Raw genomic sequence first — 21,989 nt, forward strand, 5'->3', positions numbered from 1 at the left:
TGGATGTGAGACACATGCAAGAGTTGACTTGCATTTTTGTGGCTACCACACTTTTGGCTCTCTCTCTCTCTCTCTCTCTCTCTCTCTCTTTCTCTCATTTTTGTGTGAGCTTCTCCATCCTGCACCTAACCCTAATGTGCAGGTTTGTGTGTGTGTGAGTGTGTGAGTCCAACACCAACAACCACCTCCTATGACCTTGGCCTAGGGTGCCGTCTCAGTTTCTCCTTACGATGTATCTTGAGCTCTAGTAAATACATGCTCAAACATCATTGATCCTCATACTGCATCACTCGAGAGTGAGGCCTAGAACCATCTTGGAATAGGCAAATCTCATAGTAGGACAGACATCGAAACTAATAGTGCTCCTCTGTGCCCACCTCTCCAGCAATGCAAATCCTGCAAGTACCTCTCTTGCGGAATGCTCTCTATCTGGCCAGCCTCAATCTGTTGGTGGTGTGATGAAATTCAGAGTTGACCAACAACAATCTGCATAGAATGACACACACAGTCTTGTAAGTTGTAAGTACGGCCCCCTCAATAAAACCTGTTGCATGCGCGGAAGCCTTGCTGTACTGATCCACAGCCCTAAGCATACTAAGAACATTGATGCAAATTACGTATGATTAAGACACAGAGGAGAGAGAAGAAGAGAGAGATTAGTGTTCAGGTTTTCTGTGTTACTATGTTACAAAAAGGTAACTGATGACGTATGCCCGTTCTACATAACTTCTACTTGCTTATAGATGAATGATGGACTGAACTTCTGACTTTATGACTTGTGAAATGCTGAATTATGAGTTATGCTTATATATGTTGCTTGAGGACCAGTCGGCCATTTGACCAGCCTGTCGGCCTACTTCTGGTGGACAAAACATTGTGAAATGACTGCAATTAATGCTGCATTTTTCCTAGAGTTATCCACACCTTATGCCATACCCTGGACTCACTGGCTGCCTGTAGCCTGGACACACAGCAAGCTGCCGACAGAGTGCCCTAGGCCCCTCGTGCCCTTGCTGACTTATGTGCTGCTGCTGCTATTGATGATGATGGAGTGAATGATGGTGCTGACTATGCTGATGATGCTATGGTCCTGATGTTGATGATGAAGATGATGGTGCTACTACTGATGATAATCATGTTGATGATGATGTTAGAAGTCATCTCTTGTCTTTCTGTAGACACCAGGGCCTTTGTTGTGGGTGTGCCCGCCCTTGTAGGTGTTGTTCTCATTTTTCCTCACTCCCCGTATTTTTCCCCCATTTTTTCCCATTTTTTTGTGGCTTGGATGTCAGTCCTGAGCTGGCAGGAGGCTCTATCTTCTGGCCGACTGTACCTGCAAGTACCCGACTTCAGTTCTGTGCTGGCCGACTTAGGACAGCTGGCCGACTGGTATATGTGGCTGGTCGTGGAGATTCAGAGCCTGTCGTTTGCCTCTGCTGTAGGCCAACTGCTGTATGGGGGCCATATAAAATGGCCCCACAGCCCTTGCCACATTGTGTATCATATTCGGGATCTTCTTTGTGTATATAGAGCAGAGTTACACGCCTCTATCTCTCTCTCTCTCTCTCTCTGTTGTGTCGTTTTTTTCTGCATTGCCTCTGCTCGTGTTCCCAGATCTGGTCATCATTTTCGCTGCGCATTTTGACATGGTATCAGAGCCCTAGGCTCTTGATAGTTCTTGGGATTTGTGTGAGCAAGAGGGGGACTGTTGTGTTGCTGATTGGTGGACTGTATGGGACTGTTTGGGAAGAGGAGAAGCAAGAGGACGGCGGGCTGATTTGCTGGACAGCCACTTGCAGGTGTAAGTTCTTCTTTGTTCCCACCCACCCACCCTTTTTCAGAGTACATTCCCACAATGGCAGATCTGTTAGAGATGGCCGAGAGGCATGTACACTCCCCACGTTCCCGGTGGACCGTTAATTGGACGGGAACAACTATGGCATATGAAAGGTTATGATGGAATCTGTTCTGGAGTCTTACGACCTTGCTGATTTCATCGTTGTTGGGGTTCCACGGCCGGAAGTAGAGGAAGGGGAGTTACTGTCGATCGGAAAGGACCGGGAGGCACAGGCACATGCACAGGCACAATTGTGGTATCGTGTCAACTCCAGGGTCCGTTCATTTATCTTCCTCAACTGCACACCGCAGGTAATCAATCATGTAAAGCATATGACGCTGGCCAGAGGTATATGGCAGCATTTAGCTTCTCTTTACAACAGGGTATCGCCCATGAAGAGGATTTCCTTGGAAGTACAGATGCGGGTTATGAGCCCTGCAAAGTCGTCGAGGATGCGGGAGCATATTAACAAGCTGCAGGCTCTTCAGCAGGAAGTTCTTTAGGTTGGGAAGGAGATGTCAGAGGACATGGCCATAACGTTGCTGTCGCACTTGCCCTCTCAGTACTCAGCATTTTACTCATCTTTGATTACCAGTGGCAAGCTCAGCACCATCACGTGGGAGGAGCTTGTGCCCATGGTCTTGGACCAAGACGAACGATTCACGAACACTCCACATGGCGGAGGTTCGGAGGCCTTAATTGGCCAACGGTCGAAAGGCCGTAACACGGGCAAAGGGAAGGCTTCATCGGAGAAGTCTTTTGAGAAGAAGTCCGACGCTGACCGCGAGAAACTAAAGGGAGAGAGGACCTGTAATGATTGTGGCGAGAAAGGCCACTATTGGAGGCAGTGTGTCAAGTGGAAGACCGAGAAGGGTGAAGATTCCTCTGTAGCAATCATGAAGACTCCGGCTTTTGTGCACTTGGAGGTGATGGACACCGATGTTTCATTCTCTTCAGGCAGGGAGGAGGTTGGAGGACTCTCCGCTACGGATACTCGGGAGTGGATTCTAGACAGTGGTGCTTCCAGGCACACGACTCCTTCCCGTTCAGATTTACAGGATCTCTGCAGGTATTCTGGTCACATTCTTACTGGGATACATCCACTATCCCAGTTCATAGTGAGGGCAGGTTGGAGATAGTTCCCGATGGCAGAGGGGGGAAGCATTTCTCCGAGGTGTTGTATGTTCCGTCACCTGGTTTTCATCTGTTGTCAGCGCATCAGGTTTGCAAGACTGGCTGCGGTTGGCTAACCCACGGGACTGGGGTTAGGCTGGGGTGATGGATCCGTAAAATGAGACTCAATTCTGTTATAGTACGATAAATGAAGTAAATCCCGGATAGTAATTGTTCTATGGAAAAAGAATCAACGACTGTGCCTCTCGATGGGGAAAAAAGCGTTGGTTTCTTTGATCCCAAGTGCAAGTTTCTTCCTTGATCTGACCAAGAGATTCTCAGGTTCGGTCGGATCAGTTTGGTCAGTAATGACCCTGACTACGTTAGAGTAAAAATATCCCGGAGGAATCGCCCATGCTTTCCGGGCGAGGGAAGTTTTTCCGGGTTCGGTTTTGGAAGAATCGAGGGATTAGTCTCTTGTCCGGATATCCGTGGGCGAGGCCCTGAGTGAGGGACCTTGCACCGTGCAAGGAGTGCTACTTCCGCTGCTAGCACCCCCGAATCGGTTGCCCGCGGAGGGGGCAGGGATCTTTCACACCCACAAGTGCTTTGGCACTAGTACATGCCTCATCAGGTATGCCCACATGAAACAGTTGGTGCCATCCAACTTATCATCAATGGAGAACATTCGGACATTTTACACAGCAAAAAATGAGTAAACTAAAGTATATGTGACACATGCAGCCACAAGTGACTTAGAGTACCTCAAATGTTTGCTCAATGCATATGAAAACTCATCAAATCAACAATCTGTGGGCTGGAAGCTGCAAACAGAATCGATAAATGTGGTGCAAAATCAGTAGGTGTAGAATGTCGGAAGCTGACGTGGTATCAGCAAGTCAGCAGGTTGGAAGTTGACATGGCATCAGTAGGTTAGCAGGTTCGAAGCTGACATGTTGGTAGTAATCGGGTGGAGTTTGATGAGCATTTTGTTGCTCTCCGGGACAAGGCAACATGCCATGTAGTATGGGAAGGCGGAGTGGAGAATGGAGTTTACAAGCTTTCAGCACTCTCTCTCCCAGGTTCTCAGGTTTGTGATGAGTGGCAGTTTGGTAATGGCCACTTAAGTGTGGATACGCTGCAGGTGCAGGCTTTCCAGGACCAGATGGTGGATAGCTTGCCAGTTGATGGCAGCAGTTGGCATTAACTTTCCAGTACTGATATTGGTGGTTCTTGTGTTCGTCAATCAGAGGAAACTGAACAGGTAACTTATGCTCTGATGTCTCGTAGTATTTGGGACAGAAATTCCTATAGATGAGGATGTTCTTTCCACGGGAACCTCTCGAAAAGCCACGAAGGTGGCAATTGATTACTTGCAGAAGGAGGTAAATTCTCCAGGCTTTGTGGTTCCGGATTCAGAGGGGGTGGTTGACAAGTTTCAGAAGGCCTTGCGTGGTCTTCAGTAGGTTTCCAGGACTTGGCTTTGCACCGTAACAGGTGTTGATCCTTGTGAGCAGTGTGATGCCTCTTTGACTCGGAAGCAGAATGGTTCATTGATTTGGTTGATGGACACCAGATTGGACGGGAGCTTCCTGATGAGGCAGTTGAGCTCATGGTTGCAGATGACTCTTTGGGAGGCAGGATTGTGTATCTTGTGGTTTCTATGGCATGCGAAGGATCATGGACTCTTTTACACAGGAGGGGGATTGATGGATGGAGTCCGACTCCACGGTTGAAGTGACTCAGATTGGGGAGGAGATCCAGACACGAGGAGATCTACTTTAGGCTGAGGAGCAGTTTTATGGAGCAGTAAGAGGCAGTCATCTTTTGCCTTGTCGTTGACAAAGGCAGAGTACCGGGCTGCTTGTGATGTTGCTTGTGAGGTGGTGAGGTTGCAGAGGTTGCATTGCAGGATTGGGCTTCCACTGGAGGAACCCATGGTCATCCAGAGGCACTTTGTTCGTGAACAGATCGTTGCTGATGACATCTTGCTAGAGTTCTGTGCGACGGAGGATCACAGCTAGGAGCTGAGAGGGGGTGTTAGAAGTCATCTCTTGTCTTTCTGTAGACACTAGGGCCTTTGTTGTGGGTGTGCCCGCCCTTGTAGGTGTTGTTCTCATTTTTCCTCACTTCCCGTATTTTTCCCCCATTTTTTCCCATTTTTTTGTGGCTTGGATGGCAGTACTGAGCTGGCAGGAGGCTCTATCTTCTGGCCGACTGTACCTGCAAGTACTCGACTTCAGTTCTGTGCTGGCCGACTCAGGACAGCTGGCCGGCTGGTATATGTGGCTGGTCGTGGAGATTCAGAGCCTGTCGGCTGCCTCTGCTGCAGGCTGACTGCTGTATGGGGGCCATATAAAATGGCCCCACAGCCCTTGCCACATTGTGTATCATATTCGGGATCTTCTTTGTGTATATAGAGGAGAGTTACACCTCTCTCTCTCTCTCGTGCTGTTTTTTTCTGCATTGCGTTTGCTCGTGTTCCCAGATCTGGTCATCATTTCCGCTGCGCATTCTAACAGATGATCCTTATGCTACTGATGGTAATCTCAACTGCTAACTAATCAGGGATTAAGAAGGTTCATGCTGAAGGTTAAGCCATCGCACGGGCGTGCACGTGACATTCCCTTCTGCCAAACTTGATGACGGGGTGGAACTTTGTCATCCTTCCTTCCTGGACTTGACCTTTAACTTCTATTGCTTTTTGTCTTGGACTTCTATTGTCATGTGCACACCTAGAAGGTGTACAAGTGACATGGCATATCAGAGCATTCATAAGCATTTAGCAGATAGCAATTAGGAACATCAATTATTATTCCAGGCATTTATAGCATTTATCTCATCATGTGCAGCATGTATGGGACTGTTTCAGCACCAACATCAGCACATAGGTCTTCATGAGCATTTAGGGCATTTAAAACATCAGGTCATGGGCTGTGGAGCCAGCCGATAGGGCCTGGTCCAGCAGCCGACATCAGATAATAGGCATTTAATGAAGTCGTGGGCATATTTGCAGCAGCCGACATCATATACACCTAGCCGATTGTAGTACAGTACCTGACTAGCATCATAAAACATCAGCGTTTCCTACCTAGGGAGCAAAGAGAGTCAACAGATCAGCATATTCAGCATTCAGACAGTAGTAATCATTCATTTCAGTCATCTTCCTACCTCCTGACTTATGTGCTGCTGCTGCTATTGATGATGATGGAGTGAATGATGGTGCTGAAGTGATCTCTGTAGTATACATCTTCGGTGGAAGAGGCTGTGTAGGCGATATCCATTGTCTCTCGTGTATAGAGCTGCCATAGGTCCTGTCTCAATACTCTGTTCCTCTCACTATGAGAGAGACGGATATGTGGTGCATCCCTGTCATACTGGAATGGTGGTAGATGATCCATGTCTAGGCCATGATGTGAGAACCAATGTGTGACCTGTGCATACCATGATCCTCTGTCTCCTGCCTCAGCCAGCTGTCTAGATGCCTCAAAAGCTATGTATGACAATCTGTCCTGTGGCATCTCTCTGAATCTGTCTAGCGGCAGGCATATAGTCTGAAATATGGCCTCTACCATCATAGGAGGCGCAACAAACTCTGCTAGGATAATGTCATGAGGTACTGACGGTTTGCTGCGTATCATGCGTGCCATCATGAGGGCCTGTGGTCTCTCTATCTGTGTCCACCAATGGGTAGCAAGGCTTGGCGCCCATACCGTTGCTCCATACATCAATGCCGGTGTGACTAATGTGTCAAATAGCCACCCCTTTGTCTGGGGCTCCTGAAAATGCGCCTGGTGGCATTGACTCTCTAGCATAGCCAATGCTGCATATCCCCGTGTCAATCTGGCTCTGGCTGTTGAACCCATGGTGAAGCGCGTGGCTGCTGCAGAGAAGGTAACCCCTAGGTACACGTATGATGTCAGCACCTCCACCTGGCGTCCTGCGAGAGTGAATGTCAGCTGACTCCTGCCTTGTCTCGATGTATGAAAGACCATAACCTTGGTTTTCCCAAGGTTCACAGTAAGACCCCTCTGTGTGCAGAAATCATCGACGAGTGCATGTAGATGTTGCTGTAGACCACCTGGAGACTCAGACACTAATACAATATCATCAGCATAGAGCATAATATGTACTGAGGTACCTGCTAAATCAACTCCATCTCCGCCTCCCCGTGTAATGAAGTCAGCCACCTCATCAATGTATAACCCAAATAGCGTGGGGGAAAGTGGGCATCCTTGCTTCACACCAATGGTGCTAGCAATAGTCTCGGACATACCTCTTGGATATCTGACTCGCCCAAAAACCTGCTCATATAATGCATAGATGCCCCATGTCATATCTGCTGGTATGCCAAGAGAGTGCAGGCGCTGAAAGAGCCTCTCTCGTGGTACTGTGTCAAATGCCTTGCGGAAATCCACAAAGCAGCAATAGAGCTTTCTCTTCCTCACTCTGGCCTGATCAATCATACATCTCAAAGTGAATACATGGTCAGTGGTAGAGAAAGCTCTCCTGAAGCAAGCTTGCTTGCCCTGATGAGCGTAAACCTGCTCGCTCAGCATATAAGCTAAGCTCTTGCTCCAGCATTGCACCATAGAGTTTGGCCAGCACGTGGCCAACCATAACCGTCCTGTAAGTCGGCTGCTGACCAGGCCCTGTCAGCTGGTTCCCTATGCCTTGACTTGATGGGCTACATACTCTAAATGCCCTGATTCCTGAATGCCTTATGTACCTGCTGTAGGTGCTGTAACAGCCCCTTAAATTGATGCTCATGCTGTGATCTACTGTGAATAACTGTTGAAAATGCTTAAATAATACTTGATGCTCATGAATGCTATTTGCTTAATGCTAAGAATGCCATGTCACTTGTACACCAATAGGATGTGCATGAGAGAGAGAGAGAGAGAGAGAGAGAGAGAGAGAGAGAGAGAGAGGGAAATGAAATGATATATTAACGTCTTCAGAAGGCCAAAATGACCTATGAGACCAAAAAGGTTACAACAATTGGTGGATCTGATACAATGTGTGTGTAAGAAAAGCTAAAAACAACTAAACAACTAACTGAAACTGAAACAACTATGAGGAAAAGTACGGTACTAGGAGCTCCTAATGGATAACATCTGGGAGGAAAACTCCAGCAACAAAGGTAAGCATCATACACATCACTATCCAAAGATGTCTCTCATCGGTTGATGGCGGATATCCTCAATGTCCTCCATGGTGAGTCCTCTGACTGGACGTCTCCCATACCGTGCTAGTATGGTCCTGATCCTTTGTTGTAGTCTCCGTCGATGTCGAGATGGGCCTCTCATCTTGGGACGCCTGGACCGCCCTAGCTCTATAGTCCGATCAATCAGTGTACCTTTGGTGCGGCTATACTCTGGGGCTATCTGCAATGCCTGCTGGCCTGACTGCTCAATCTCTGGTCGAAAGAAGTCTGTAATCTGCCTCTGTAGGTATCTCTCCGTCTTTGATCCCCTCCCTCTCAAGAGACCCTCTCTATGTCTACGAAGCTCCAGCAAGTATAATCCGAGGCATCTCTGATCCTGGTATCTCATGACTCTAGAAAGTGGTCCGAAACCCTCTCTAAACAGGCAGTGAAACGGCCTCGTATCTCATAATATACTGGACAGTGACATATGTAATGTAACTCTGTCTTTGGCTCCATCTGGCACAGCTGGTACTCCTCTGAATCTGCCAGTCTCAATCTCTAGCTGGTGTGAGGATGTGCGCATCTGACCAATAGCACACCGTACCCCATGAGAAAGATGAGTATCCATGTAGCTGGGTCTAATCACAAACCCATCCTACGTGAGCTGGAGAAGATGATCTCTATAGAAAGCTACCAAGCTTGTGTGTCGGCTGTATCCATGTCCTCCTAGTCTAGCTGAATCAAGTCCTGCTTGATAAGTCTGGTAATCTCTGCCCGTGTGAGAGAGAGGGAGGGTGCATCCAGGGAGTACTGAAATGGAGGTAGCCTGTCCATACTAAAGCCATGCAGCTGGAACCAAGCTGTCATCTGTGCATACCAACATGATCCGTCTCCCTGTGATGCCAACTGTCGTGAAGACTCCAGGGCTAAGCGAGCATATCTGTCTCTAGGGAGAGCCCAAGTGCTATGTATAAAGGAGACTGATCGAGTGAGTGCCTCTACTACCAATGGGGGAGCAGCCATCTGTGCACGGATAATATCATGTGGTACGGAGGCCTTGGCCCTAATCATCCGGGAAATCATAGAAACCAAGGGCCTCTCCATGTCTCCATCCATCAGTGCTACTAGCTCGGCTGTGGTGATCCACTGAGGGTCCCCATATCTCCACTCCATACAGCATGGCTGAAGTGACCAAAGTGTCAAAGAGCCAGAGCTTTGTTCGAGGTTCCTGAAACTAAACCTGCGAACACATCCTCTCTAGTCTCCCCAATGCTGCATAAGCTCTGGTCAATCTGGTCTCCGCTGCTCTCCTCAAGGAAAATAGTGGGCCACTAAAAACCACACCAAGGTAAGTATATGCATCTGTATACTCCACTGTCTCCTGACCATATGTAAAGGTGGGTACTGACCTCCTAACCCACTGTGCTGTGGTGTTAAACACCATCACCTTGGTTTTGCCAAGGTTAACAGACAATCCACTGTCCTGTGCAAACGTGTGCAATGCATCCAAATGACGCTGCATCCCCTCTGGAGAATCTGAGATCAGCACAATATCATCAGCATACAATAACAGCGGAATCCATGTCCCTGCTAGCTGTGCTCCTCTGTCACCCTCCTGCTCTGTGGAAAGCTAGTGAAATCACCCGATGTCGGGAATCTCTGTAGGCCATTCTTGATGGCCAATCCATGTCCAGTTCCCATGTCTATCAAATACCGCCCATACATTGTATGTTCCTCATCTTGTGAGAGTCTAGATAGGCCCATATCCCTGACATCAAGCTCCCTCAACAACTCCTCCGAGGTATCATAAAATACTGTCTGGTTATGGGCAGTCCTGGCATTGAAGTCCCCCCGGAGAATGATGTCACCATCCCTGGAGAACTCCCAAATGTCATCGTCCAAAATAGAAAAGGGAGACTGCCCGCTAGGTGATGCATACACTGATGTACTAGGAGCAAAATAGCATATAGCAATGTAGAGATATCTGCCCGTCTCTGCCCTCAGTCTAACCCACATGTACCTAGCCTGCTCATCTCTACGGACTATATGTATCAGTGGCTGTAGCTCCTCTCTAAACAATACTGCCACTCCTCCTGAGCCCCGTCCTCTATGCTCTGAACGAGTCTCCTGTCTACAAGCTGTCTCCCATCGGTATCCACTAACATGTGGCATGGACTGTCCGGGAGCCTGATGCGTCTCACAGTAGAAGATGATGTCCCTCCCAGTGAAACTATCCTCAAAAGCCCTACATCAAGGCGTAGAGATCCATTACAATTCCAAGTAGCAACTTTGAGTGTAGTCCCATAGGTCTCGCGCCGTCATGAAGAGCGCCTCTCCATAATCACCACTCTACCATCTCTATAGGAGGCCACTTTCCCTTTCTCTCGGGCTGCCCTTATCTCAGGCATAACTTCTTTCATGTGGGCAAGTTGCGAGAGTGTGAGGTCATCTCCAAGAAATATTCCCGTCTTCTTGAGTGTAGGACATCTCTTCAAGAAGTCCTTCTTCGCTTCCATGGAGGGGAAACGAATGATAAGTGCTCTCTCCTTAGAAGATTCGCCACTACCTTCTCTCTTCTTTCCCACTCTTTATGCCTTTGTGTGCGTGGCTTCAATGCCCATCATAGAGAAGAGCTCCTTGGTTTCCCCTTCCGCATCATCACGGTCTTTTAGACCGGACACTCGTACATGTAAGGCCCGGGTCTTCCTCCTTTGCTCCTCTTCAAGGGTCATGTTGATGATGGTGGGAGTGGGGATGGGTGGCGATTCTTTACCTTTCCCTTTCTTGGCGACCTCGATCCATTTCTCCGCCTTGTCCATCTTCTTTTGTGTCTTTGTGATCACCTCCACCCATGAAGATGTCTTCTCTTTATGTTGCTCCTCCTCCTCTCGAATGATCCTCATTTGTTCCTTAATGGTATTCAGCTCTTCAATAAAGGAAGGCTGAAATTTTCCATCCTCAAGCTTGCTTTTTGAGGTGGCTTCCAACTCCTTTTTGAGGGCTGAGATTTCAGCCGCTTGACTTTTAGCATGCAATTTGGCCTCCACTAGTTCCTCCTTTAAGGCTGAAATCTCAGCCTCTTGCTTGGAAGATCTCTCTTCGAGCTCTTGGATTTTGTCAAATCCCTTCTCGAGTTTGGAGAGGCGGTTTATGATTGCGGTAACAGAAGAGTCGACCATCTTCTTGTTTTCTTTGATAATTGTGCCGAGCTTGTCCTCCACCTTCACGAGCTCCTCTTTAAACCCGGTCTTGGCCATGACTTTTTGCAGAACTTCCCACAGCCAATAGACTGAAAATTAATCCATGACACCAGCGCGAAACAGCAGCAACAGGGAGGGGGGGTTTTCAAGTCATGTAGGGGAAAGGGAAAGAGAGGAGATTCAGCAGAGAGAGAGAGAGTTATGTTGTTGCCTTGGGGGCTTGAGGAAGGGTGGGTGGCAAAAGAGGGGGGGGGGGCGAAGGGCAGGCAGCGGGGACAGGCAGTGAAGGGGGGGGGGGGGGGGGGGCGAAGGGCAGGCAGCGGGGACAGGCAGTGAAGGGGGGGGGGCAGGCAGGCAGGTAGCGGGGGAGAGAGCGAGCGAAGGGGGGCGCAGGTAGACAGGCAGCGAGGGGGGGGGGACAGGCAGCGAAGGGGGGGCAGGTAGGCAGGCAGCGGGAGAGAGAGCGAAGGGGGGGGGGGTGAAGGGCAGGCAGCGAAGGGGGGCGCAGGTAGGCAGGCAGCGGGGGAGAGAGACAGGCAGCGAAGGGGGGGCGCGCAGGCAGGCAGCGGGGGGGGGGGGGAGAGGGAGAGAGAGAGAGAGAGAGAGAGAGAGAGAGAGAGTTATATTAACGTCCACGGGAGGCCGAATCCGACCTATGGGACAGATCAGGTACATCCATTTACATTCCACTCAGAGAGAGAGAGAGAAAGAAAGCTTTATTAACGTCTACTAGAGGCCGAAGTCGGCCTATGAGACAAAACAATATACAACTGTCCATGTCCTTTGGTTATCCAGATAATAGAAAAAGGTACAAGGTACAAAGCTGAAAAGCTAAGGATCGATGGGAGAGTGGACCATCAAAACTGACAAGGGATGGATGGAGCTCTATCACTAGGGACTCAATGTGCAATATTGTATGCATCAGGTATACAATCATGCTATGCAAATCTAGCTAGCTCCATCCAATACGATACTGGGGATGTAGGATGGTGTACATAAGTGGGGGAGGGTCAAAGACCTCATGTAGGATCCTCCGTAGATCTGATCGAAAATGTGTGAGCCTCTCCTAGACATAAAGCTGGTGGCGAGACCGGATTTGAGTGATCTCTCTCTCATGAAGTCTGGGGGTCTGGTAGCCTGGTGCTCTCTGTCTCCGTCGAGCTCGGAGATCCTCTGCGCGCTGAAGTGTGACTCCCTGTTGTGGTGGTGGTGGTGGTGGTGGCGTAGCTCTTTGAAAGAAATCTGTAATCTGGGACTGCTGCCTACCTCCCTGCGTCGTCTATGTCTATAGTAGTGTCTCTCTGTGTCGCTTTATCTCTATCAGGAACTGCCTGAATCGGCGTTGGTCTGCCGACTCCATGATCTGGCGCAATGAGTGGGGCTCCCTGAAGAAAGTGGGGTATCTCTCTCGGAGAGTGATGTATGCTCTGCATCTACATACAAAGTGCTCCTCGCTCTCTATCTCCTCTTGATAGAGTCTGCATATCCTCTCAGTGCGGGGGAGGCGTGATGCTCGACCAGCCTCTATCTCAAGCTGATGTGATGATACTCTAAGCTAACCAATGGCCACTCTGACCCTGTGTGGCATGTATGTATCCATGTATCCAGGTCTCTGTATGAATCCATCCGCTGAGATATGCATAAACTGATCTCTGTAGTATAGCACCTTCGGTAGTAGAGGCTGATTGGGTGTAATCCAAGTCTCTTGAGTGTATCGTTGCCATAAATCCTACCGAAGGACTCTGTTCCTCTCACTGTGAGAGAGCTGGATGTGTGGTGCATGTATATCATACTGGGGAAAGGTGGCAGGTGATCTATGTTGAGACCATGCTGAGTGAGCCACTGTATCATCTGTGAATACCATGATCTTCTATCTCCATTCTCTGCAAGTTGCCTAGACGTCTCAAAAGCTCTATATGAGAGTCGATCTGATGGCATATCTCTGATCCTCTGTATGAAGCATATCGTTTGGAAGAGGGGCTCTACTAGCATAGGAGGTGCAACAAACTCCGCCCGAACAATGTCATGTGGGACGGAGGGTTTGCTGCGGATCATCCGTGAGAGCATGAGAATCTGGGGTCTCTCTATCTGAGACCATGTGGAGGTGGCGAGCCTAGGTGCCCATATTGCTGCAGCATACATCAAAGCAAGGGTGACTAGTGTGTCAAACAACCACCCCTTCGTGCGGGGCTCCTAGAAGTGTGCATGGTGACACTATCTCTCTAGCATGGCCAGAGTTGCATACCGTGTGAGTCTATCCTTGGCTGCCTGTGCCATAGTAAATCTTCCTGGCGGAGTCGCAAATGTAATCCCCAAGTACACACATGAGTCTACCACCTCTACCTGTCCTCTTGCTAGTGTGAAGATGACATGTCGTTGAACTGGCCGTGAGGTGTGGAAAATCATGACCTTGGTTTTCGCAAGGTTCACTGTAAGTCCCCTCTATGTGCAGAAGTCATCGAGTGCATGGAGATGATGCTGTAGTCCCATCCGCGACTCAGAGACCAAGATAATATCATCTGCATATAGCATAATGTGGACTGTGGTACCTGAGATGTCTACCCCGTCCCCACCACCGTGAACAATGAAGTCAGCCACCTCATTGATGTATAGCCCAAATAGTGTAGGAGAGAGTGGGCATCCCTTGCTTCACACCTATGGTGCTAGCAATAACATCAGATAGTCCCCCGAGGCATCGTATGTGCTCGAGGACCTGCTCATATAAAAGCATAGATGCCCCAAACCATCTCTGATGGGATCCCCAATTACTGGAGGCGCTGGAAGAGTCTCTCTCGTGGCACCGTGTCAAATGCTTTGCGGAAATCCACAAAGCAGTAGTATAACCTCCTCTCCCGCGCCCTAGCTTGATCAATCAGACATCTCAGAGTGAATATATGGTCAATAGTGGAGAAAGCTCGTTAGAATCCAGCCTGTCCTGGTGCTCTCAGTCCCTCCTCCTCTGCATATGAGCTCAACTGTGCCTCGAGCACTGCGCCATGAAGTTTGGCCAATGTATGACCAATCATGATAGTCCTGTAGTTGCTGGGGTCTAGCATGTCTCTCGCTTTGTGGAGAGGCACGATGGTGTGCATAGTCCACTCAGCTGGTAGGCCCTCCACTAGTGTCCTATTAAAGAGGTGAGCAACAAAGGGTGCCAGTGTGTTAGCTGCAAAAATAAGATGCTCACTCTGTATACATGTGGTCAGCCGATCTCCCATGCTGTAACTGGCGGATAGCGCTCTCTACCATCGAGGCGATAAAGAAAGTAGAGGTGGTAGGGCGGGGCTCCTGTGGGTGTGGTATGGGCGGTTGCTGAGGGATATTGTAGAGGCTCTTTGCATATGTGTGCCATGTGTGTGGATCCTCAATCGGGGTACGAGGGCGAGGCTCTCTCATCCTGCGCCATGCAGTGGCTGTATCTCTGCTCATGAGTAGGTGGTATATATCCCAGTACTCTGCCTCCTCATATGCACGCCTCTTATGGCGTGAGGGTCCTTATCTATCGGCTCACACCTCTCTGTGTAATGGTCCCCGGGCACGGAGGTGTCTATATAGCCCTCTGCACTCATCATCATACCACCGATTCTGGGGCATGCTCCCAGATCTATCTGTGTGTGCAATGTGTGTATGATGGGGGAAGTTGCGGGTGGCGGCCGTATGTAGTAGAGATGACAGTTGAGTGGTGAGTGTGTCTAGAGGTGACAGGGGATCCATCTGGAGTAGCCCGTCATACACATGATGCTCATATATGTCTGCCAGGTCATGGGTGAAGTAGAAAGTGGTATGCGATGCCTGTGTGGGTGCTGGTGTGGAGCTCGCTAGTGACAACAAGAGGTACGTGTGATTTGCACCAATAGGACAAGGGGGGATGGTGAAAGATGTCACTGCTTGTGTGGTCTCCATGGACCCCATGCTGTAGTCCAGTGTGCTACCCTCCCCTGATCGTGGAAAGCATGTCAGTGCTCCTGAATCCTGCCATTGTCTCATCCCATTATAAAGAATGAGATGGTGTCGGGCTCCCAACTCAAGTAAGTGATGACCATATCTGGTGTTATCTGGCCCCATGTCCTTTGACACCCTACAAGCACCCGTGTCCTCCACCTCTAGTGTGTGCATCACCTCAGGGTGCTCAAAATCATAAATGTCGCACTATCGGCTCTGTGTCCGTGCATTGAGAGAGAAGAGAGAGAGAGAGAGAGAGAGAGAGAGAGAGCTGTATTAACGTCTACTAGAGGCCGAACTCGACCTATGAGACAAATCAATGTACAACTGTCAATGTCTTCTGGATGTCCAGAAAAAAAAAAGGACAAAATGAACATGAAATAAACTATGAAAGTACTGAGCTAGTGGGGGGGTGTGATGGATGGAGCACTACTGCTAGAGGCTCAGTATGCAACCTATATGCGCAGGGTATACAAGAATGCAATGCAGATCTGTCTAGCTCCAACCAGTACCATAATAGGGGTGTAATATGTGATACATAGGCGATGGCGAGGCAAAAATACCTCGGAGCATGATCTCTGGGTGTGAGTGTAAGTGAGCTAGCCGCTCCAGGATATGGTGCTGATGTCGAGCTCGTATCTCTGTGATCTCCCTCTGATGTAGTCTGGGAGTCTGGTAGCCTGGTAGCTTGGTGCTCTCGGTCTCCGTCTGGCTCGGAGGTCTGCAGCATGCTGAAGTGTAACCCCCTCCTGTGTCAGGATAGGCACTGGGATAGATCTCTGGAAGAAATCAGTGAGCTGGAGCTGTCGCCCACCTCTCCCTGTGTCTCTCTGTGGCACTGTGTCATGGATGAAATAAAAAAAAAGCAATTATAGCCAATGATGCGATAGGCTCAAGTGCTGAAGGTGTTTGTCTAGGACCAAGAGGTCCTGGGTTCAAAACCCGCCTTGGTGCTTCTTGGGTGGCATCACCTTCAGGCGGATAATTAAGAGCCTACGGGCGGTGAAAAAATCAGTCACTACTGGAGGATCTTGGGCCTAAGGCTAGTTGGAAAAAAGAGGGAAAAAAGGGGGGAAAAAAGAAAAAGCAACAGTAAACTAAAACTGAAAACTGAAAGCTAAGATCTCAAACTCTGAGATTATATAAGATGAAAAATCTAGATCCTACTATGCCAGGTATAGGGTACAATAATAAGTGATGGGATATGGGAGAGCTGAATAAAAACAATCAATCAACCCTATATGTCGGCAAGGGCCCATCCTGGATGTCCATCATGGGTGATACAAGAAGGCTAGAGACGTCGATAGTCTTCTGTGAGGATGAGGCTACTCGATGGGGGCCAGGATCTTCTGAATTCAGGGGTCCGAAGGGATGAGGGCGTCTAGCTCTCTGGAGTGTGCGTGCCCGATCTGATGTGGCTCCCATGGGCCTGTTGCGAGGGGGCACTGTGGTATAGGCTCCCGTACCCATTGTGTGTGTGTGTGTGTGTGTGTGTGTGAGAGAGAGAGAGAGAGAGAGAGAGAGAGAGATTAACGTCTACAAAAGGCCACAATGACGTATGAGACCTAAAGGATTACATCATGTCCATGGAATACGTCATCATCATAGTTGCAAAGAAACGCATTTCATTCATTTTTTATGAAACGAAACGTTTCAAAAACGTCTCTTTCGAATGAAATGCGTTTCTTTCCCTCCCACCTGTTATCAATACAATTAGGGCGTTTTTTTTTAATCCAGGAGGCTACTGATGATTGAGGACTCGGTCTTTGAGGCTATCATGCTCCTCTAGTTGGTCGTGCATCTATCAACATGCTTTAATTTGTGTATTTCAGACTTCAGTTTTCTATTTTTGGATCAACTCAGGATTTAGACTTTTTGTGATCCCTTTGAGTGCTCAGTGGACTATGTCACTCTTGCTTGCTTTATATATTATTTCTTGAGTTTTGAGCAGTTGCCATTATTGATGATGGAATCCGGATCTTAATTCTTGATGTTGCTAGTTTATTTATGCCAATTGGTCGGTTGGGTGCCCACTGTAACTGGGTCACTGTGAATCTTTAGTTTTAACTTGTAAACATGTTTTAATGTGTAAATGATGCATGTTTAATATTGTTTTGCGAGCAAGGCACTATATTTTTTGCATATTATAAACTTATATATAAATTTTGGGGCTTGTTACCCCGCCCCCCCCCCCCCCCCCCCCCGCCCGCCCCACCCTCCCTCTTCTATGAAACGTTTTTGAAATGTATGGGATTTGAAAGAAACGTTTTTGAAATGCGTTTCAAAAAACCCCTGGCAACTGACTCATCATGAATACTAAAATGACATGAAAGAAAATGACAAAGCTAAAATGCTGGAGCTGACCCATGTACAAAGAGCATAGGCTCGCATATTATCCTAAGATATCCCGCATGGGGAGCTCTACAACATGGCACTTAGAGTGGTAAAGCTGAGCCGGCGGGGGCAGGGGCCTCTGGGTTGAGGTCATCGACCTCTGCATAGCTTGGTGGCTCTGTCCAGTGTCACTCCTCTCGGTCGGGCTCCCACATGAGCTTGGGGTTCAGGTAGGGTGGGTGGGTCTGCCCTCAAAGCTCAAATTTGGAAGAAATCAATGAGAGTTCTCTGTGCTAGTCCTCGGGTAGGTTCTGTTGGTCTCGGCCGCAATAGTGACTCCGTGTGTCTGCAAACCTCCAGTAGGAAGAGCCCTAGTCATCTCTGATCTGGGAAGTCCATGATCCTAGAGAGTCTTGGAAGAGGCAGTGGAACCTTCCCCTGATCTCATAGTATACCGGACATTGGCATATGTAGTGCTCCTCCGTCTCGGCCTCTGTATGGCAAAGCTGACACATCCTATCCTTTGGTGCAGCCGTCCTTGGCCCATATCTAGCTGTCTCCACTCTCAACTAGTGGGATGAGAGAGAGAGAGAGAGAGAGAGAGAGAGAGAGAGAGAGAGAGCATGGAACTGTGGGGTTTTTTCCTGGCGGCATCGTCACATCCTATCCTCTGGTGCAGCCGTCCTTGGCTCATATCTAGCTGTCTCCACTCTCAACTGGAGGGATGAGAGAGAGAGAGAGAGAGAGCATGGAACTGTGGGGTTTTTTCCCGGCGGCATCGTCACTGCTCGGGAAAATGTATCAGTTGTCTAGACTGTCTACTATCTACTATTTCTGTCCCCTCTCCCCGCTTTTTCTGAGTTTGTTTGTGTTCTAGGCCAGCTGTTGGCCATGAGGCCTGTGTACATTACCTTTGCATAATATTACGTTCTTAGCCATGAGGCCTGTGTACATTACCTTTGCATAATATTACGTTCTTACCTTAGAGAGAGAGAGAGAGAGAGAGAGAGAGAGAGAGAGAGAGAGCTTTTTTCTTGAGAGAGAGAGAAACCTTTTTTCTTTGGTTTTTGAAGGGTACCACCACCTCACTTGTCACCTTTTGTGGATAATGATAAAGAGGGTTATTTACCGGAGTATGCTGAGACAATAAAGCATCTCCAGGCAGCCTCGCACAAGAAAGTATTACCTCTTCCAGGTGAAGAAGGCTTGGAGGATTCCAGTGGTTTCATTGCAAGTGTTGTGGCACATCATACTGAAACAAATGAAGAAGTGGTGAAAGAAAGAAAGGTCAGATTCTTCGTGTGTTCCTGAACTTGATTTTGTCATTTGAGTATATGCACTTTCAATTTTTCCTTCAAATAGGTGTATAAAATTGGTCACCATTTTGCATCTTCATCTTTTTTGGTTTGGATAATCGCTGAGTCACTTCTCAACCTTCTAATCCTTGCTTTGCTTCCAGAAGTTTGACTCTCACAGTGGCGGTGTTTGTTTTCCTTTGCTAATCTAGTGTTCTTTCTTGAGAAGTCTTGCTTGTTTATCTTACTCATGGTATTGTGGTGTTTCATGATAATTTGGCTGCCAAGACTTTTGATGGGGCACAAGACATAGTCTGGCAGAAGTTTAATCTCTTATGTTGTGAATGCAGGAAGCCACCAAAGAGAAAGCATATAGGGAGGAGCTTGAAAGAGAGATTTCTGGGATCCCCTATTCAGCATCATTGCAGTCAAGAGACAAAGGTGCAGAAGATGAGCATGGAGGGGAGCAAGAAAGCAGTAGTGTAGGGAGGGAGAATGATATACCTTCATCTCTTGCGCAAGTTATGATGCCTCGAAAAGCTAGAAAACTGTATGAGGCTATGCAGGTTTGGTTTCCTGTCCTTTAGATGCCTATATAATTAATTTTGAAGGGAAAAGAAGGCGTTTATGTGTACTAGTGCAGTGGTTTTGCTGTCGATTACATGCCAGCTTACAAAGCTTTTGGTTGGCCTTACACAGATAGGAAAAGCAAAGAAAAGAGCTGATCTAGAGCTGCTGAAGGAGAGAAAGAGAAAAGCTGAGGAGGGTAAGCACACGGGTAAGATGGGAAAGCTGCAAAATCGATAAGTCATCTTCTCCTCTGTGAGGGAAGAACACTTCCAGAGAGACATGTACTGCGGCAGATTTAGTGTGCAGTCTTGATCTCTGCTGAGCAGTCTTGACTTCTGCACCTTAGTTGGTGAGATACTGGGTGTTCCATATCATCATTGTTTCTTAATGCCGGCAAACATGGGTTTGAAAAACTGTTACACAGGTCTTTTTGGCAACTAAGGGATAATTGTATTTGTGGAGGAAGCTCAACCTACTTGGTGTTGGTTTTTGATTGTCAACACTACCTACAGTTGAATGTAGGCCATTGGTTAATGTTCAAATCCTTTGATAAAATGCAGGGGTCTGAGGGTTGGTGATGGACAAGGATTTACTTTAGGATTGAGGACCTGAAGGAGTGATGTCCTTTCAGAGAATACTCTGAACCCCTCTGATGCCATGCTTCTCTGCACACTACTAGATTGAGGGTTGTTCTCTTCCTTAATTTATGTCCGACAACAAGGGTCTGGAAGTACCATACTAAAAGTGATCAAGTGATCATGTTGAGGTGGTCGTCTTCAAGATTCTACCTACTGCCCTTCAGTGTCCAATGGTGCTAGTCCTGGTGTCACCTTTCTTAGTTGTGCTGCTAACCTTAGTCTAGATGTAATACAGTTTCAGTCTTCAGGCCTTCTTCTTGGACTCTCGGTGCAGCACAATCACCACTTCACGTCAACCACTTTCTCCCTACTCCTTGGAACCTCTCAATCACTACACGCATTACAAGGCTATCGTATCTTTATCTTTTAAGATAGAGAATTCTCATTCTATGTAAAATTCATATGGGTTTAATATAATGCGTGTGCGTGTGTGCGTGTGTGTATGAGAGAGAGAGAGAGAGAGAGAGAGAGAGAGAGAGAGAGATGAAATGTTATATTAACGTCTTCAAAAGGCCAAAGTGACCTATGAGACGAAAGTTACAACCATGTGACATCTGATACACTGTCTGGAAAAGAAAAGAAAGATCTGAAGGTAAGTATCTAGCCCTACAATACATCAGTAGGGAGCATCCGGAAGCAGCAACTAGGGAGAGTGGGAAGCTAATGCTACTAGTCAAAATGGGGTACATGAGTACATGGATACATGAATACATGATTATGGGGGAGTACAAAAGTGACAAGGAGCAACACAATATATGGCTGGAGTGGTAATCATCCTAGGAGCTCTAGCATGGGTCTCTGCCGGATGGCGTAGATATCTGCCATAGTGAGATGCCTGGTCGGACGAGCCCGATGCCTTACAATGATGCTCTGAATCCTCCGGTGTAGGCACCGTCTCCGATGTGATAATCCGCGAACCCTCGGGCGTTTGGATCTGCCCAACTGGATAGCTCTCTCAATTAGAGTCCCACGAGGTGCCCACTGCTGGGCTGTTGGCTGTGTCCTCCCGGGTAGTCCCTCTAAAGAAGTCAGTAATATGTGTCTGTGTGGACTCCCTGCGGGCGTCTGCTCCTGATAATGGACTCTCTGAGCCTGCGGATCTCCAGGAGATAAAAACCCAAGCATCGTTGATCACAATAGTCCATGACTCTAGCCAGTGGTCCAAATCCCTCTCTGAAAAGGCAATGGTAGCGCCCTCGAATCTCATAATATGCTGTGCAGCGACAGATGATGTCCTCCTCCGTCTCTGGCTCTATCCAACAAATCTGACAAATCCCGTTCCCTGGAGGTATCCCTCTAAATCTGCCTGTCTCTATCTCTAACTGATGTGAAGAGGTGCGGATTTGCCCAATGGCGCACCTCAATCCATGAGACAGATGGGTATCCATGTAGCTCGGTCTAAGTATAAATCCATCCTCAGTGGTGCGGAGAAGATGGTCTCTATAGAAAGCCATCTTCGTCCCCAACTCCTGTGAGGGCTCTAGCCATGTCCTCCTAGTGTCCAATTGAATGAGGTCCTGTCTGATGACTCTACTAATCTCAGAATGTGTCAAGGTGAGAGAGGGTGCCTCAAGAGAGTACAGAGCGAGTTAGTTAGATGGAATGATAGCTGTGTGTGAGAGAGAGATCTTTGCTGTTTGTTGTTTGAGAGACGGAGAAGAAGAGTGATAAGGAAAAAATCAGAGCCGTGTGTGTGTGTTACTCCCAACTGGCCTAGGCCTAGGTTAACCTGGGGTATGTGTGGAGTCCGTCAATTGTAACAAATTAGGAAAGCCACCGGGTTGGCCTGATTCTACCTTCCGCCGTTGTCATGTTGGGAGACGATCAGAAAGCATGGTCTAGGAACCCCTGAGGGAGGATGTGCTGTGTCCAAGGGTAATGTGGTGCTTGTTGTTTTCACCAGACGATGGT

General features: G+C 48.1%; 1 protein-coding gene and 1 pseudogene across 1 annotated transcript in view; one reads left to right on the forward strand and one right to left on the reverse strand.

Moving 5' to 3' along the window:
* Positions 1–20,331, forward strand: part of LOC147613836 (pescadillo-like protein) — a 45,939-nt gene extending 25,608 nt beyond the window's left edge. The window contains exons 12-14 of the mRNA XM_086781803.1: positions 18,649–18,862; positions 19,221–19,436; positions 19,570–20,331. Of these exons, the coding sequence (XP_086637929.1) occupies positions 18,649–18,862; positions 19,221–19,436; positions 19,570–19,677 (538 nt within the window). The 3' untranslated portion in view covers positions 19,678–20,331. The remainder of the gene's footprint in view (positions 1–18,648; positions 18,863–19,220; positions 19,437–19,569) is intronic.
* On the reverse strand, positions 12,245–15,364 carry LOC147613837 (uncharacterized; annotated as a pseudogene).
* Positions 20,332–21,989: the final 1,658 nt, after the last annotated feature.

Source organism: Cibotium barometz, chromosome 43 (genome assembly GCF_041138505.1).
Source record: "Cibotium barometz isolate CiBa-2024 chromosome 43, ASM4113850v1, whole genome shotgun sequence".
Classification (NCBI taxonomy): domain Eukaryota; kingdom Viridiplantae; phylum Streptophyta; class Polypodiopsida; order Cyatheales; family Cibotiaceae; genus Cibotium; species Cibotium barometz.